Genomic DNA, 18,124 nt, shown 5'->3' with positions numbered 1-18,124 from the left:
CTCACCACTCTACCACCAACACTGTGGTGCTACACATCTGGCCCATCTGGAGTGAGACCGACAGCTAAGTGCTTCAGGGTCAGCTGCGGTTACATCATCCGGCCCATACTTCACACCAGAGGTCCATCAAGCAACTTCGTGTGACTCTGTGGTGCAATGGTAGCGCGTCTGACTTCAGATCAGAAGGGTGTGAGTTCAAATCAGACTGGTGCCTTGATTATTTCCTAAGACCCGCAGCTGATTCTTTAATGCAGTGGTTCAGTAATACTTCTTTGTATGGAAACACACTTCAGTGTGTGAGAAGTTTTATAAGATTACTGTAATCTGATTACTTTAAAAATACTACTGTAATCTGATTACTTTTAAAAAGATTACTGTAATCTCATTACTTTTGAAAGATTACTGTAATCTCATTACTTTAATAAGATTACTGTAATCTGATTACTTTAAAAAATATTACTGTCATCTGAATACTTTAATAAGATTACTGTAATTACAGCAGATACAGTCATGAAAAGAGCTGCATCTGGCAGGCCAACGCCTGGATTAGGGTATGGAATCTTCTGAGTACGTGACACACATGGACAGCGTATGTGGCCACAAATTAGAAGTGCAGGAAGACTTGTTGAGCTTTTTTCAGTAGTTATTTCTAAGTCATCACTGATATGTTTTCAACCCAGTAACTCTGCTGGGTCTCCTGAAAACGGTCGCTGCGTTGGTGAACGTACGTTGTATGGGATGTATTTTCATGTCAATAATGCTTTTGAGCTGTGGGGTGCTTTCACTCTGATTGGCTGATCTTTATATTATTGGCTGATATATATTATTCTTTTCATTATTTATCAATAATATAATATGTATTATTTATAGTAATAACAATAAATATATATTATTATTCTTTTTGTTTTTCTTGGCACCTTGATTATTTCCTGAGACCCGCAGCTGATTCTGTGAGGCAATGGCAGTGGTTCAGTAATACTTCTTTGTATGGAAACACACTTCAGTGTGTGAGAAGTTTTATAAGATTACTGTAATCTGATTACTTTTAAAAAGATTACTGTAATCTGATTACTTTGATAAGATTACTGTAATCTGATTACTTTAATACAGATTACTGTAATCTGATTACTTTTAAAAGATTACTGTAATCTGATTACTTTAACACGATTACTGTAATCTGATTACTTTTTAAAAATGACTGTAATCCGATTACTTTTTTAAGATTACTGTAATCTGATAATCTGATCGTTAAAATGTCATTGGAATTTTTCCTTACTGGCCGAGTTAAGAAGTTTCAGCCTAGATTTATCTGCAAGCCAGATACAGTCATGAAAAGAGCTGCATCTGGCAGGCCAACGCCTGGATTAGGGTATGGAAACATCTGAGTACGTGACACACGGACAGCGTATGTGGCCACAAATTAGAAGTGCAGGAAGACTTGTTGAGCTTTTTTCAGTAGTTATTTCTAAGTAGTCACTGATATGTTTTCAACCCAGTAACTCTGCTGGGTCTCCTGTCGCTGCATTGGACGGGAATCGAACTCCAGTCAACTGCTTGGAAGGCAGATATGCTCACCACTCTACCACCAACACTGTGGTGCTACACATCTGGCCCATCTGGAGTGAGACCGACAGCTAAGTGCTTCAGGGTCAGCTGCGGTTACATCATCCGGCCCATACTTCACACCAGAGGTCCATCAAGCAACTTCGTGTGACTCTGTGGTGCAATGGTAGCGCGTCTGGCTTCAGATCAGAAGGTTGTGAGTTAAAATCAGATTGGTGCCTTGATTATTTCCTGAGACCCGCAGCTGATTCTTTAATGCAGTGGTTCAGTAATACTTCTTTGTATGGAAACACACTTCAGTGTGTGAGAAGTTTTATAAGATTACTGTAATCTGATTACTTTAAAAATACTACTGTAATCTGATTACTTTTAAAAAGATTACTGTAATCTCATTACTTTTGAAAGATTACTGTAATCTCATTACTTTAATAAGATTACTGTAATCTGATTACTTTAAAAAATATTACTGTCATCTGAATACTTTAATAAGATTACTGTAATTACAGCAGATACAGTCATGAAAAGAGCTGCATCTGGCAGGCCAACGCCTGGATTAGGGTATGGAAACTTCTGAGTACGTGACACACGGACAGCGTATGGTGGCCACAAATTAGAAGTGCAGGAAGACTTGTTGAGCTTTTTTCAGTAGTTATTTCTAAGTCATCACTGATATGTTTTCAACCCAGTAACTCTGCTGGGTCTCCTGAAAACGGTCGCTGCGTTGGTGAACGTACGTTGTATGGGATGTATTTTCATGTCAATAATGCTTTTGAGCTGTGGGGTGCTTTCACTCTGATTGGCTGATCTTTATATTATTGGCTGATATATATTATTCTTTTCATTATTTATCAATAATATAATATGTATTATTTATAGTAATAACAATAAATATATATTATTATTCTTTTTATTTTTCTTGTATACACACACAATTTTTCTTGTTTCAATATTTTTTTTAATAAAATCTTGTTTATTTAACAATGTTTGTACCAGTCATACTTATTCCAGTCCATCGGTTGTAACATTAAATATTTAATATTCAAGCCTAATTAGTGGTTGTTTCATAGATCTGGTACATGGCTCAGTCCTGCTCATCTTAAAATCTCCATGGTTCTGATACATATCCTTTCAAAATAACTAAACTTGGTAATAAAGATAAAAAGTACTTTGGAAAAGATGACATTTCACAAAACAGGTAAGTGCTGACAGTGCTTAGAGTCCAATAATGGTAAAAAATCAAATGGTAACTTGTTGATCTATTTGCAAATGCAGAACAACCAACCTTGTAAAGTTAGCATCACTCACCTAAGTAACCTAAGCTACACGAACTTTTCCCTCTAAAAATGTATTATTATTATTCAAGAGTAATCAAAACACTTTCAATTGTTTCAGCTCAAAATTATTGACACGAAAATACATCCCATACAACGTACGTTTACTTCGATATTTACTCACACGAAACTATGACAGTTTGCCGTTTGGTTGGAACCGTTGGAACCACGTGACAGCCCTAGTGGCGACAACTCTGTATATACTCTATAGCTCTATATACAGACTGACCATTGACCATACTCTGATTGGCCGATCTTTTGGTGCGGTCTGTACTCTCACTCTGATTAGCCAATCTTTAGCTGCGCTCTGATTGGTCGGTCTGTACTCTCACTCTGATTGGCCGATATTTAGCTGTGCACTGATTGGTCGGTCTGTACTCTCACTCACTCTCACTCTGATTGCCAGTCCTCTCTATCTGATTGGCCAATCTTTAGCTAATTTCTGATTGGTCGTTCTGTACTCTCGATTTTTAGCTGCATTCTCATTGGACGGTCTATATTCTCACTCTGATTGGCCAATCTTTAGCTGCGCTCTTATTGGTCGTTCTGTAATCTCTCTCTGATTGACTGATCTTTATATTATTGGCTTATATATATTATTCTTTCGATTATTTAAGCTCTTTTCAGTAGCTATTTCTTAGTCATCACTGATATGTTTTCAACCAAGTAACTCTGCTGGGTCTCCTGTCGCTGCGTTGGCCGGGAATCGAACTCTAGTCAACTGCTTGGAAGGCAGCTATGCTCACCACTATACCACCAACACTGTGGTGCAACACATCTGGCCCATCTGGAGTGAGACCGAGCGCGTCTGACTTTAGATCAGAAGGTTGTGAGTTCAAATCGGATTGGTGCCTTGATTATATCCTGAGACCCGCAGCTGATTCTGTGAGGCAGTGGTTCAGTAATACTTCTTAGTATGGAAACACACTTCAGTGTGTGAGAAGTATAATAAGATTACTGTAATCTGATTACTTTTAAAAACATTATGTAATCTGATTACTTTAAAAAAGATTACTGTAATCTGATTACTTTTCAAAGATTACTGTAATCTGATTACTTTAAAAAAGATTACTGTAATCTGATTACTTTTAAAATATTAATGTAATCTGATTACTTTTAAAATATTACTGTAATCTGATTACTTTTAAAATATTACTGTAATCTGATTACTTTTTAAAAAAAATTACTGTAATGAAACACTTTTGATAGTGGCTGATGTTGCGTAGGTTAACATCTGTCTGCTGATGAACATCTGGTGAAAGAATATTTAGCGCAGCCACCAACATCTTCCTGCTTAGCCAAATGGCTTAAGCCACAAACCTTCTCACACACAGAAGTGTGTTTCCATACAAAGAAGAGTTATTGAACCACTGCCATTGCGTCACAGAATCAGCTGCAGGTCTCAGGAAATAATCAAGGAGCCAATCTTCCCATGACCTAAACTCTCTGCTGCAGAGACCCTTTCTTACTTTCCATCTACCCAGTTCAGTGTAACTGCAAACTTCAGCATCATCTCAGAGCCTCGGGTAGGAAACACATCTTCTACAGGGGGTGCAACTAACTACTTTCTGAGGGGTGTGCAGACACATGACTGGCACGCCCCATTCTTAAATCCCCACATCCTTTTCCAAAACCCCTTAAAGGCTCGAACCAGCTTAAATTTTTTTTAAAAAAATTTAAAAATGACTGTAATCATGTAGCTCTGAGGATTTCCCCTGTTTTTCTGTCTCCTCTTTAGCGCTTTGTTTTTTATTTTTTACCTTTTTCTCCCACTGTAGTTTTCCTGCTGTTCTATTTATTTTTAATGTATTTTGTCAGAACATGAAATGACCTATATTAGCACACAGTGCAACACATTACAATGAAGGGTCAAATATATATAATTACAATGTTTCCCTTGCTCTACTCCCTACAAAGATATAGCTTAAGTTAGCATTCGTTAGCATATCAGTGTCTTACGTCATCATACCTGTTCCTATGCCATGATGCACACTGTGTTTACTTAGCAACAGTTAGTGGAAAGTGCTAATCCATGAACATTTGAAACACTCTGAATGGTGTCATGCAAAAGGTTGCAATGTCATTGTACTTTTCTACTTTCCTGACCACTTAATCCTCTACTGCACTCCTAAATTGTTAGAATTAGGAGGTAAAAGTACGAAGGCAGGGATAGAATCTATGCTCATGGTTGGGTCTATATATTACAACATACCTGGTTGAACTGTTACAAAAATCAACACGGGTACATCTTACATATTTCTGGATTCATGCACTGTGACTCCTGTCATGTCATGTGAACATTGCCCATCAGAAAGCAAAGAACCAGTTTAGGGAAACGTTTACCATCTCACAAGAGGCAGCCTGCTGCAGTAGCTCTGAGCATTGTTGGGTAACTGGCACTTTTATTTACATCTGCCATAATGCATAACCATGGCAACAGGAACGTTTTTTTTGCACATAGAGCAGCTAATTGAGCTTTCCAAATCCCAAGAAAAGAGAATATGTCGAGGATGCAGAGTAGGGAAAAAAAGAGGAGGAAGTTTAAACCATTTCTTTCTTGTGAAGTGTGAATAATGTTTAATCAGCACCAGCTCTAACACATCTCTACACAGCTTTAAGACTATACGGGCAGACAAATACAGGGATTTAACAGTAAAGGGGGGGGAATTACAGTGCTTGTAAATGACAGGTGGTTTAATCCTGGACACTGAGTTGGAGTGTCTCTGCACCCAAGATGATGAACTGTTGGCTGTGAGTTACTCTCCATGTTGTTCACTGAGAGTTCATCTGTGTTTCCTGATGACAAAAAGTGAGTGTATTCATCAGCCAAGTTCTTATCAAACTACAAAAAATACTCTGAGGGTTTCTAACACACCTCTTTCTGCTACATTTTTATTTGATGTTTTATTTTGTTATCCATCTATGATAATAGCATACATTTAATGGTTAATTTACACAGGGGGTGTATGATTTCTTGTTGTGGATTAGTGAAGTAAGTGTACAAATGTCCTATGTCACATTTTCTGCTGAGATTTTACCCCGTTCTCTTCCACTCTCCCTCCTCCTACTGTTCTCACCTCTCTCATCCTGCTACTGAGCTCTTTGAACTCAGGTATCTGCGTCGCATTCCTAACATGACCGCAAGGTCGGAAAAAGAAGAAAGAGAAAACTTTTTCAGCTGTTTCTATGGTGACCCTCAGCTCAAAGGTTCCAGGGAAGGGTCAAACTGAGATGGGGGTGATTCAACATATCCTCTCAGGCTTCAAAGCTCTTCCTGTGTTTTCTGCTTTGCAGGAGTTGATGTTGATGGCTTCATTTTCTCACTACATCTGTTTTTTTCTTTTTTACACACACATCAACACACTGGTGGGCCAAGCGAAGGAAGATTTTACTTTATTCTGTCCTTCTACAGGGATGTCAAACTCCGGTCCTCGAGGGCCGCTGTCCAGCAGGTTTTAGATGTTTCACTGCTTCAACCTGAATCAGATCAATGCATCATTAGCAGACTTGTGCAGAACTTAACAATCTTTCGAAGAGATCCATTTAATCTGAATCAGGTGTGTTGAAGCAGGGAAACATCTAAAACCTGCAGGACAGCGGCCCTCGAGGACCGGACTTTGACATATGTGTTCTATCAGGTCTTTGCCCTTAACATGACATGAATGAAGACTTTAATGCATTTTTTAAACCTATCTGATGATACTATGAGTTAACAAGAACTCGTTTGACTCGTATCTAACTCCTTTATGGCTGAATAAAGAAGTTCAGACACAGGCTATGTTTACATGCACAGCAGTTTTCAAATATTTAAGACCTCATTCATAACAGAAACTATAATGTTAACAGCACATTTTGATCATCTTCTCATATTGCATTTTGCAGACATGTTTGAACATTAATTCCAATATTATGTTTCACCAGAGTTTTCAGAACAAGAAAAAACAATCTTATAGGTAGTGGTTTAATGTCCCACTACTTTTCATCTTGTTCAGGGAGTCATGACATTTCTTTTAGATGAATTACAAACAAGTGACTCTATATTTCAGGTTAACTTTCTTTCTTTAAACGAGCAGCAACGTGTGCATGTGTGGTCTTGACCCACAGCACACTGTCTGTGGCTGAATGTGTGTGTGGCTCTCATGTTGTGAAACATGGATTATTTCTTTGTTAGACAGATCTGCAGTTTTTTTTCTTTGCACTGAAGTGTGTAGGGGCCACTGTTTGAAAAGCTCCCTTCAGAGTTTGTTATTGCAGGTTTATGGTGAGTGCCATGTTTATTTATGCTGGTTGCTGTATTTTTGATTTATTCCAGGCTGAAGATGTTTATTTGGGGCCTCCTTTTTTTCTTCGGGGTTATAAAAGCTCGTTTTCTTGATGGTTGCACATGGCAAACATTCTGCAGTGGCAGAGAAAAATGAAGAAAGGCTTTTCTCGCTCAACAAAAGCCTGCATTGACAAAGACAATAAATTTCTTATTAACTTATTTTGATGTTTCATCAGTGTAATTCATTTACAGATTTCAGGTTGTGGGAGTAAAATCAGCTGGTGAGTGGAAAAGTCTGTTCTGCAAGTAGTTTAAACCGTTCAGTTCCTATTTGGGGGAATTTTCTGTTGTTCTTCCTTCAAAATGTTATAGTTTTGTGAGATTTTTTGGGTTGTCTAAATTGTTTTAGGTCTGGGGGAAAACATTTCACTCTTGTGTGTTGATGTTCTCTTGTTCTCTATTGTAAACTAGTTATTGTAAGTTAACGACCACTTAGGTGTAAAATATCACACTTAGAGAACTGTTTTTCTTTTTTAAGTTGGTCTAATAAGGTCTTAAAATAACAAGTTATCCAAGAACTTTTTTCTACCGAGATGCCAAAAATCGTTAAATGTACTCCTTTGCTCTTCACTCTCTAAAATTGTACAAAACAAAAATAATATAAATAAGCTTCATCTTAAACAATATGGCTTTTTGAGTTTAGTTCATCCTCTACTCATTCTATGTTAACTAATGTTAACTAGTACTGCCTTGCAGCAAAGTGCAGTACTGACAGCATTACACTGGGGGGAGCCATTGACACAAATTTGACTTGGTAACTCAGCATTGCACCATACATGACAGGAAGCAGTAAACAATAAAAATGTGTGGTAACAAAGGGTTATTTATTAAATTCAACACATATTTTAAAAAAAAGAAAAAAAAGCTTTTTCATCGTCACTTTTTAGAACCGCGTTACTTTAAAATATGGTATCTGCAGAGAGTTCAGTGTTTAATAAGAGCCCTCTAGGGTTTGAATGAAAATTTTTACCAGCTGTTAGCAGAGGGGAGGAGGTGAAATATCAGGTCTCACATTTCATGACAAAATCCCCTCTTTTTTTTTTGTTTACAACTGTTTTGTCCTTGAAACTCATAATGCAGACAAAAGTGTTTGGGGTGCTCAACATATATCAAGCAGTCATAACATTAAAACCACTGCCAGATGACGTGAGTGACAGTTCTTATTAAAATGCAGTTATCTGTTTGGAAAACCTGCTTTCTGGTATTTGTGTGGATATTACTTTCACACTTGTCAAGCTGCCAAAACATTTATGCAGAGCAGTCAACCCCATTTCCTCCTATAAGGCAACAGTAGCCTCCCCAGTCAGGAAAGTGTTGGATAAAACTGTTCCCAAAGGGCCCAAACTCCATAGATACCAGTCTGATGGGATGAAGACTCCACTCCACAACCCACAGAGCTATTTCTAACATGATGGAGTGAAACACTGCAGGGTGTCCTAAAATGCCTTGACTGGTCAGAGCTTTTTTTTTGTGGCATGAGGATCACCCACTGAATATTAGGCAGGTGATCATAAAGGTTTGGGTGATCAGTGTGAATTTTAACAAAGTTATCTTATAGCATTACTTAATTTATTCCAGAACTGATAATGAACCAGGTCCATAAGCTGCAAACTGTGCCTGTTAAATGAGATTTAAGAATACTTTCTGTGACGTGCGTGTAATTCAGAGAGAGAGGTGCTCCAAAAACAAAACATATAGACCATGAGATTCCTGTTTATCCATTAGATTATGTTTCAGACAAATTGTCTTGCTGTCATCCATTTTTGAACAGCGATCTTTAGATCCAAAATGCAATTTCAAAGCATTTTCATGTCATGTCTGGCTCTTTTTCTTCAACCCTGAGACGTCGTTCGACTTTGACCATCTCCATACCGTGGCCCTTGGTGACTGTGTCCTGGCTCCTTCGGTTCATCTGATGGAGGATGAGCAAGAACAAAGCTGAGACGATGAGAGCCACTCCGGACATGAGAAAACCCGTCCCATAATTGTCCATCTTGTCAATGAAGAATCCTAAAAGGAGAAGCACAGCTGTTAATAATACTGGTCAGTTTCAACCTTTAGAAGTCTCTAAGGCTTTTATATGAGGTGGATTTTATAATCCACAGGTTAAAGAGAATGTTCTGGAAGTATTAGAGAACTAAGTAGGTTTCTCCAAATCCACCATGCCAGAAACAAAGGACTCCTTTGGATTTATAGACACTGAACAAAAAGAGATTGGTTATCAGAAAGTGCATGTAGTGCACATCCTTAAGCCTGGAGACTGAGATTCCCTTCCCATATGGGCCAACTAATCCATTACCTTGTTGTTCAGTGTCAGAAAAGAAAAGCAGTCTGTTACACCTCGAAATACTCTCATTCTGCTTTTTTTTTTGCTCAACTCAACATATCAGTCTTCTTGGATATCCATAAATGGCATCACATGAACTATCCAAACTACAAGTGTGAGAAAATGTAATTTTCCACAAAGTTGGAGCAGTGTCCCCAGCCGATTTGATAGCTGAATGTGGCTAGAGGCAGTGCACTTTCTGCATCAATGCTAATTCAAGCTGGGTGTTTTCAGGCTGTATTTACTGTTATTATTTAGACTTTGGTATAAATGTGGGTCTTCTAATCAAGTTCCAATACACACTGGTTTGTTAGACTTGTTTGTTAGTGGTGAGGGAGCAGTGTGTTGAAAACATATTAGATATTATTTTTACAGGAATAGATTAAAGGAGATTATTGTAAATGTATTTTCCCCTGTCGTCAACATGTATGAGACACTTTCAAGCCAGAATAAGTTGTCTAATTACTCTGCTCTAGCATGGGTGGTAATAAATTAAATGTCAAGACACCTTCACTTAGAATTAAGTGCACAGATAAGCCTATAAATAATCTATTTAACTTTATATAATTTGATATGCCTGCATTGTGTTTGCTGATTGTTTGTGCCAAGAAAAATTTAAAGAAAGTTTTCTTCTTTACTATTTTCCCATAATGTTGCTCTAATTTTCTGTTGGACATGATATATGCAAATGTCAAAAGTAACAGAATCCAGAGTCAGCTGGGAGGAAACTCGGGTTTAACAGGAAAAAATAAAGAAGTAAACAGCCATGAAATTAACTATTTCATAAAGAGTGTCATGATGTCATAACATTTAGTATGTGAACATTAAATTAGGATCCTGTGGAACGAACAGTTAACAAAAGCCATCATTAATTGAAAGGTGGTGCTGTATGTCAGTGGTATCAGAATCTCATTTTGCTTGAATGAGGCTCACTGGGCTGCAGTTACTAGACTGAATGATGCATAAGCACTTCTATTGTGTGAGATTTAATGTGTTGGAGAACACCACCAGGAAAATGATGATATACACTGTAAACTTGAGATTTTTCCACAGCTCTGCAAGTGAAGATTTTAGCAGGGAGTAAATGCAAGCTGCTGCATACTGAGCTGCTATGTTTCTTTCTGGCTTGCACTAGAGTGGAGGACCACAAGGGATTCTACAGTAACGTCTCAAAGCGGAGTTCAATTTCTGTTTGATATGCACATTAGGATGACTGTTTTTGCAGTTGACTCTCAAAGCTCACCAGCTATGGGGGGCCCAAGCAGGCCTCCGCTGCTACGTATTAGCATGAAAAACCCCAGTGCGCTCCCGAACCTTTCGACGCCCACAATCTCAGGCAGCACTGTGATATGGATGGCAACTGTTGCTCCGTACACCAACCCATGAGCTGCACTAAAAGCAACCAGTTCTGAGAATGAGGAGGCCAGCGGGCACAGAAGCAGCACAGTACCGAGCAGAATCACTGTAGCTGTCAGCTGCTGCACCTGGTAGGAGGAGAAAGAGTAAATAGGCATTCCATCAGCTATTGCCTACACACACACTTGTACAGAGCCCATGCTTTGACATTTTATTCTTTTTTTTTTTCGCTTGGAGTTGCATTCGCTGAGAGTAATATAACTCATAAGGCAACATGAATCTGAAACCTGCTGCCGGTTAGCTTATCTGTAAAGACTGAACCTGCAGGGAAGAGGGTGGCCTATAAATAAAATATCTGCCCAGCATGCAGTGGATTATTTCTTAGAGTTTTATAGTCCCAGAGGCTGGACATTAATTTGAGTTTACCAGGAAACTCAACAGCCAGGCTCCAGGAGGTTGCTGCTGCCCAACAAAAAATTGTCTCTGTATGTATACAAGTCTATGTGAGATGAAACGCTTGATCAAATTGAATTTTCAGTTGACCTGAACTATCAATAACCCTAAAATAAGTAATGTTATGTTTCTGTTAAATATTTAGAAGAATCTTTTCAATCATTGCTCTATCACTACACAGAACTTACTGTCTCCACAAGTCTCAGGTTTGCTACCCAGCCAAAGAAGACCCTTCCAAAGAGGTCCAGCACTGCAGAGATGGACATAAGTGCAGCTGCCTGGTACTCCTCGATCCCCTTACTGCGAGCATATGGCACCAGGAACAGAGATGGGGCAAAGAAACCGAGTGCAGCAAACACCCCAAACATAGAGTAGACCATGAATGGGGCATTTGTGATGAGGGTATAATCTACATACTGAAGGATTTTGGTCCTTAGTTTTGTCCTCCTTGTATAATCTTTGGTCAAATTAGGGTTCTCCTCGTGGTCTTCATGAAATGTCTCCATTGGGTCCTGATCACACCCTCCAGATGTGTTCAGTTCTTTGTCCACTTGAAAGCTTGGTTTGATCTCATCCAAGTCCTCTTTTGGGAGAAGTTGCAGGGACAAGCCTTCCTCCTCTGCTTTGACCTCACTGATAACCTCTCTTGTGGTTTTTAGGGGCCTAAGCAGCATACCACACACACACAGGTTAAGCTGCAGTCCCCCCAAGATTAGCATAGCACCCCTCCAGGAGAAGCTGTCGATCAAAAACTGGAAGAGGGGTGTAAGGACAAAAGTGAGGATGCATTCTCCAGAACTGGCCAAGGCGTTTGCCAGAGGACGCCTCCTCTCAAAGTACATGCCCACCATGGTGACTGTGGGGGTCCAGGTCAATGCATACCCAAAACCTGTAAGAAAGGGTGCAAGTGCAGAATATATTTTTGTGTGCATGTTTTGAGCTTGCTTTGTATGTGCGCATGTTTGAATGGAATCACTTACCATTTAGAAAGCCTACTGTTAAGTAGAGTTCGATGAGGTTACGTGCAAAAGCCCCCAACACGACTCCTACGCTACATATCAGGGCACCCATGATCACTACAGAACGATGGCTGTAGCGAGCGCTCAGTGCAGATGCTATCGGAGCTGCAGACAGAGAAATAAATGGGACAAATGATTCTGTTCAGCATATATCAGTTCAGAAAAGAAAAGGTGAAAGTAAATAAGTGTTAGTTTAGACGTTATTCAATGTTTTTTTTTAAAAAACTTATTTTTAAGTTGTTCAGAACTTTAAGAAGTATGAGTTTGTGCTGAGTCAATTGTAAGATTTAACATCAAAGTAAAAAGAGATGACACCTTTTTAAGAAATAAACATAATTTGCAACTAATGTGGCTGAAAGTGAGAGCTTTAATGGATGCCATGATGCTCTACTGTGTAAGCTCTTCATTTAAAAGGGGAACTCCGGTATTTTTAAACCTTATTTCTGGCATGAAATACGATCATCTACTCACCGAGAACAGTTTGGTGAAAGTCGGCGTCCTTCAGAAGATATTTAGATAACTGGAGATCCATATAACGGAGAGAACGGGGCTTAGAGGATGCAGCCTCTAAATAAGGCATTATCTGTCTTTATTTCACCGCGCCCCCTGCAGCACAGTTTATTCACTCCGTGCTCTGTGACAGTCAGCTAACTTCACACGTAGTTTGCTACTGCTAGTTTTGTGCAACACGGCAGGATATTTATCAGATTTTGATGACATGGACGACAACTTTGAGTACGATGGACGTTCTTACCGGAGTGAATGAGCTGTGCTGCAGCGGCGGGCGTCGATGACATCATCCCTGTAGACGAGTGTGTAGAAAGCCCTCTATAAGCCCCCCGATAGCCGCCAATAACAACAACACAGCAGCTATGAGCTAACAGAGCTATAGCACACGTTCATTCATTCATTCTTCTTAAAGTATTGGTGAAATAAAGACAGATAATGCCTTATTTAGAGGCTGCATCCTCTAAGCCCCGTTCACTCCGTTATATGGATCTTCAGTTATCTAAATATCTTCTGAAGGACGCCGACTTTCACCAAACTGTTTTCGGTGAGCAGATGAACGTATTTCATGCCAGAAATAAGGTTTAAAAATACCGGAGTTCCCCTTTAAGTGTCATGGCGACATGAAGTAGAAAACAGAACTGCTGATATTTACCTACAACATGAATGGTAGCCACTGCAATAGAGGTGATCCATGATGTTCCTGCTGCTGTGGTTTCAAAGTATTGGTGTATCTCAACATAAAATACACCAAAGGCTTTAATCACCCCAAAAGTCAGACCAAAGACATTGAAGCAAGAGAGCAGGATGAACCAGCCATAGCCCCCATCAGGGACTGAAGCTGGGTACACGGCTACCCTTCTGTTGCGAGTCTTCGCTGGAGAGTCCATGTTGACTTGCACTGGCCTCTGCAACACTCAAATATCTGTAGAGAAACATAAGGATGCTATCTTTTTGACATTTTGTACAGCAGTCACCTGTTCTATTGATATTAAGACCCAGTCCCCCTTTTGCCCCCATCACCTGGCCCTAACCTTCCATTTTCCTGTTGTAGAGTGTCTGTTTCTTTAAAGATCAAATGGGGGAATGGTCATCTAGCTCCCCAAATGGTGTGTGGGAGGCCATCAGGAGGGATAACTGACAACTACAGCTTGATTGCCAAAAGAAACAGGACACCTTTTTCTACGTGTCAGCCTGCAAAACAGGAGTAGGAGCCAAGTAGGGCCAAGGGGTGGAACTGGGATTGATGCCACGTCTGTTTTTAGTCGCCTGGCATTTACAAAGTATTATATAAGGGGAAGAGTTCATGTTAATGCCATAGTAAAAGCATACAGTCATACTTTGAGTATGTACTCAAATCTATCAAAGTAAAAGGTTTTCAGAAGTATTCAACTTCAGCCATCACTTATGAACAATTTAAAAAATGTGGCTGTGTATTTATCTGCAAATCTTCACCCAGCCTTTACACTTATTCTTCTCTTATTTCTTTGTTGTTTGTGATATTTGTGGGCTGCAGTGTTTGAGCAGTGGCTGTGTAGCTTCCAAGCAATAACTGCATGCTGGATAGGACTATAAAAGATAGTGCTCAAGTTACATCCCCGTCTCTACTCTCTGCTCTGTTATGGAGTTACTCTGTGTTTATTATACGATCAAACTGAAGAAATATGAAACTGAGGTGATCACTTTACAGAAGGCTCCCTGTGTTTTAAGCAGAAAGACGAATAGACTTTACAGCTGGGTTCCACAGAGAATCTTGACCGAAACACATAACAAATAATAAACCCTAGGAAAGTTATTGGTTGTTTAAAGATTTATCACATCACCCAAACACAACATTGGTGCTTACAGAAGGCTACAGATTTTTCTCCTTCCACAAGTACTCTATCACCTCAAAGCTGAAAAGGTTTTACCAATCAGAACACACCAGTCCTATCTGAGTTTGGCCAATCTGTTCAAACAGGAAGAAGAAAGTTGCTGTGACTCACTTAACTTAGGCTGTAGGCATAGACTATCACCAAGGTCAAACTTTAAGTCCATAACCTCTGTCTAACTTCTTTAGACCCCTTTACCTGCTCTAAATGGTACAGCTGCACAACTAGCTTTGCTTGTTTAGTTTTCTGCTCTCTTGTGTCATTATCCCTCCTTTTTGTACCTCATACAAACTCTAATTGCTGCTTCAGCTTGAAAATCCAACTATTTCTTCTGTTGTTCAAAGGTTAAACTACCTCAGCTAAGCACCACAGTACCTCCTCGGCTGGGAGAAGGCTGGCCACAGCTCTCAATCGGCTCCTTCTTCAAAGCTGCTTTCACCTAGTCTTTAAGCTTCTTATCTGCTACTTATAATGCTCTGCAAGTTTCAGGAGCTGCTCTTTCGTGCACTACTCCAAGGCAGACTCCAAGGGACCCAACTAAAACTATACAATGAAACTATGTAATTAACAACTGAAGCCAAAACTGAGGTGACAGGAAGCAAGAAACCCCCTCGTCATGCTAATACAAGAAAAACTAAATCCCTAACTCACCCCTGGTCTTTGTGCTGTGGAGTGAATATGGCAACCAGGCAACTGCAAACTGGGAACCTCTCATGGCCACTGAGGTGCTCCCATGCTAATAGACCTACTTATTAACATCAGCCAGAAGTTAAATACCACAAGTCCTTGAGGGGGACATGCAACAAAGCCTAATGGAGATAAGGTACCCATGCTCAATTTACATCATAGCTAAAACCCAAGTTCAGGCCATTATCATTTAAATCAATCAGCTAATCCACTAACAAAAGGGAACAAAGACCTCCGTCTACCAGGAGAAATAACTGGGATACACAAACCTGTATTTTCCACCCACTAAGTTGATTTACAAAATACAGAATCTGAACATTACAGCCAAACAAACCCAAAACAAATCAAGTTAGATAGTTGCTGTGTTTATACCAAAAAGAAACAAGCCCATTCAAACTGGCCACCAACTGGGCTCAAGCAAGCTATTTACTGAAAACATTAGCACAACCCCCCCGCTTACCAAAGGCTGGCTTATTGTCAGAGAGGGGAGAGAAGATGGGTTTAAATGCCAATCCAAAGTTAGATCCTGACAGTATATAAGACTGTAAATCATATTAACGGATCATATTAACTGAAAATGAATGTAAAATCCATGTATGAGTGGCAAACAAATCAAAACCTGGAAGCCTTTTGCTCCTAAGAGTGAGAGGGACAGAATGGTTGGGGTTGGCTTAAGCTCTTTGTGAAGGCCTAGACATAACAATCCCAACTCGACCCAGCACAGATCAGAAATGGGGAAGGGACACATGACAGCGACTGGTGTACGCAATGCCAGTTCAGTAGGTAATGATTTTTCAGATGATTGTAGAGGCCATTAAATGTCAAGTGATTTATTAAATCCCAAAGTCATGTAGGAATTTAAACGATTCAAAAGAACATGGGATGAATTCACAGGTAACGCATAGTAATTATTACTGGAGAGTTTAACAAGTTGGTATTGTTTTGAAGTTATTATGAAACACCCAGAAGAGTAATGTTTGGTTAAAAGTATTTTTAGATACCAGGGAGATTGCCCCTCTTTCTCAAAAAGCCCGGTCCTCTCTGAAAGGTCCTTTCCAACGACCTGAGCGGGCACCACCCTCTATTCTGCAAGAGTTCTGCCAAGGTGTTTACTGAACTTCATAATCATGGGAAGAGAAACAGAAAGTAAGAAATTAGACCCCTTGAGTCAGTCTTTGTCAGGATATGGCAAATTTTGAAATACTTTACTTGTACTCTTTTTAAATCACTTATTTTGGCCATATCCACATACGTGACTTAAATATCAGAACTGATTTCATGGAGACTTTAAGATGTCTGCATCTTTAGATTTACTACTACCTTAGGTTGTAGTTAGCCTTAGACTTTCAATTTAAACCATTGTCCCAAACAATATTGACTAATCAGTAAAGTAATACTTAGTTTTTGCTTTTTTATGACTGTGTATAGTTTTACTCATGACCTATTCCCCAATCATTTGCAGTATATTACAGCTGAATCTCAAGCAGACAGGAAACTTGCAAAGCACTGAGATCTGGCGACTTGGATTAATCTTGTTAAAGTTAAACCATCTTCATTTACCATGGGGTAGATCATTTACTGTATGAGCAAAGGTCTTTCCCAGACATCTCAAATATCATTTGAGACATTTGAAGAGTCGACACAAGTCTAGCCACGTCAATTTAAAAAATAATTATTATCAGAAGCTAATTGTCATCCCTTTTGACCACAGTCAGTGAGAGCAGATTATATTTACTATGCCTGATCAGATTTAGCTCAGTCCCGTTTTCTGTTGCTGGAAAATGCGTCACACACATAACTATAATGAAGCCACACTTTGTGCACAGGATCCTGTTTACACAGAGGACTTTCAGGCATTTGAATTATGGGGATTACACACCTTCTCTCTGTTTAAAGGTCTCAACTTAAGCTTATACTATGCCTTCAAAAACATATAGTGCCAGTCAGGGTGACTCACAACAAAATTCACAACAAGTCATGCATGTCTTATCATACATCCGTGTATATCAAATTTCCTCTTTACCTTTCGGGGTCAGTCTGAAACCATCATGCTCCTCCTACAGGCCAGCAGCTCTCTGGACTTGATGCGGTCTGATGTGCAGCTTGTTACATGCATCGGGGGCAGTGGTGATCACACAGCAAAAGATGCAACATGTCCTAACAGGCGACAACAAATAGTGTTCAAAAGATCCTCGAGTAAAACGCTGATGTGACATGTGAGCAGCTACCCTAGTCTGACCTTTGAAACCTATTTTCTCTGGATTCCTTAGTGTGTCGACATGTTGAACACAATGACACAAACAGGGCAAAGTTTCGCTGAAGTTAAGCGTCTGCACATGTGAGTGTGATTCAGGGCCAACGCCAAGCGCAAAGAACAGATTTGAACAGAGATGTTGTCTTATCTTGTATTTGACACGATGAGTTCCCACACTAAATATAGCCTGATTGGAGTCTCAGTGAGGAAACTAACCTCTACGACACTAAGAGCAATTCTATAAAAGCTGACATAACAGCACTGGCAACATAAACTGAGGTATCTCTGTGTCAGAAGCTTCTGTTCAAATTCTTTCAATGTTTTCACTAACTTAAACCCATTCACATTGTATTGTACACACACATATATTCACATTGTAAAAGCCGATATGAATATAATCCCCTTCACAACTTCCCCGACCCTGAGAAAGAGT

The 18,124-nt window shown here is 39.5% G+C and overlaps 1 protein-coding gene across 3 annotated transcripts; it reads right to left on the bottom strand.

The window, feature by feature from the left end:
* Positions 1-8,665: 8,665 nt before the first annotated feature.
* Positions 8,666-17,608, bottom strand: LOC140306559 (monocarboxylate transporter 13). 3 transcript variants are annotated; one of them, XM_072385163.1, is made up of 6 exons: positions 17,461-17,608; positions 13,535-13,804; positions 12,334-12,477; positions 11,542-12,242; positions 10,788-11,028; positions 8,666-9,228 (listed from the first exon to the last, which is right to left on the bottom strand). In XM_072385163.1, the coding sequence occupies exons 2-6, from the start codon at positions 13,767-13,769 to the stop codon at positions 9,026-9,028; spliced, it is 1,524 nt and encodes a 507-aa protein (XP_072241264.1). In that variant the 5' UTR covers positions 13,770-13,804; positions 17,461-17,608; the 3' UTR covers positions 8,666-9,025. The 3 variants fall into 3 exon arrangements, with proteins under 3 accessions (XP_072241264.1, XP_072241266.1, XP_072241265.1); XM_072385165.1 differs by having other exon boundaries at positions 8,666-9,130; XM_072385164.1 differs by having other exon boundaries at positions 13,535-13,787.
* Between the last annotated feature and the right edge of the window lie 516 nt (positions 17,609-18,124).

Source organism: Leuresthes tenuis, unplaced genomic scaffold, assembly GCF_036924035.1.
Source record: "Leuresthes tenuis unplaced genomic scaffold, fLeuTen1.0.hap1 SCAF_5, whole genome shotgun sequence".
Taxonomy (NCBI): Eukaryota; Metazoa; Chordata; class Actinopteri; order Atheriniformes; family Atherinopsidae; genus Leuresthes; species Leuresthes tenuis.
This window is presented reverse-complemented; position numbering and strand designations above follow the sequence as displayed.

What these genes read in the sequence shown, in the direction of transcription:
- LOC140306559 (XM_072385163.1), bottom strand. Translation starts at nt 13,769, where the DNA reads ATGGACTCTCCAGCGAAGACTCGCAACAGAAGGGTAGCCGTGTACCCA. An exon ending in AACAGTAGGCTTTCTAAATG is followed by an intron (nt 12,243 to 12,333) that starts GTAAGTGATTCC and finishes CCTTTCTTACAG; the next exon opens with GTTTTGGGTATGCATTGACC. An exon ending in GCTTGGGCCCCCCATAGCTG is followed by an intron (nt 9,229 to 10,787) that starts GTGAGCTTTGAG and finishes TTCTCCTTTTAG; the next exon opens with GATTCTTCATTGACAAGATG.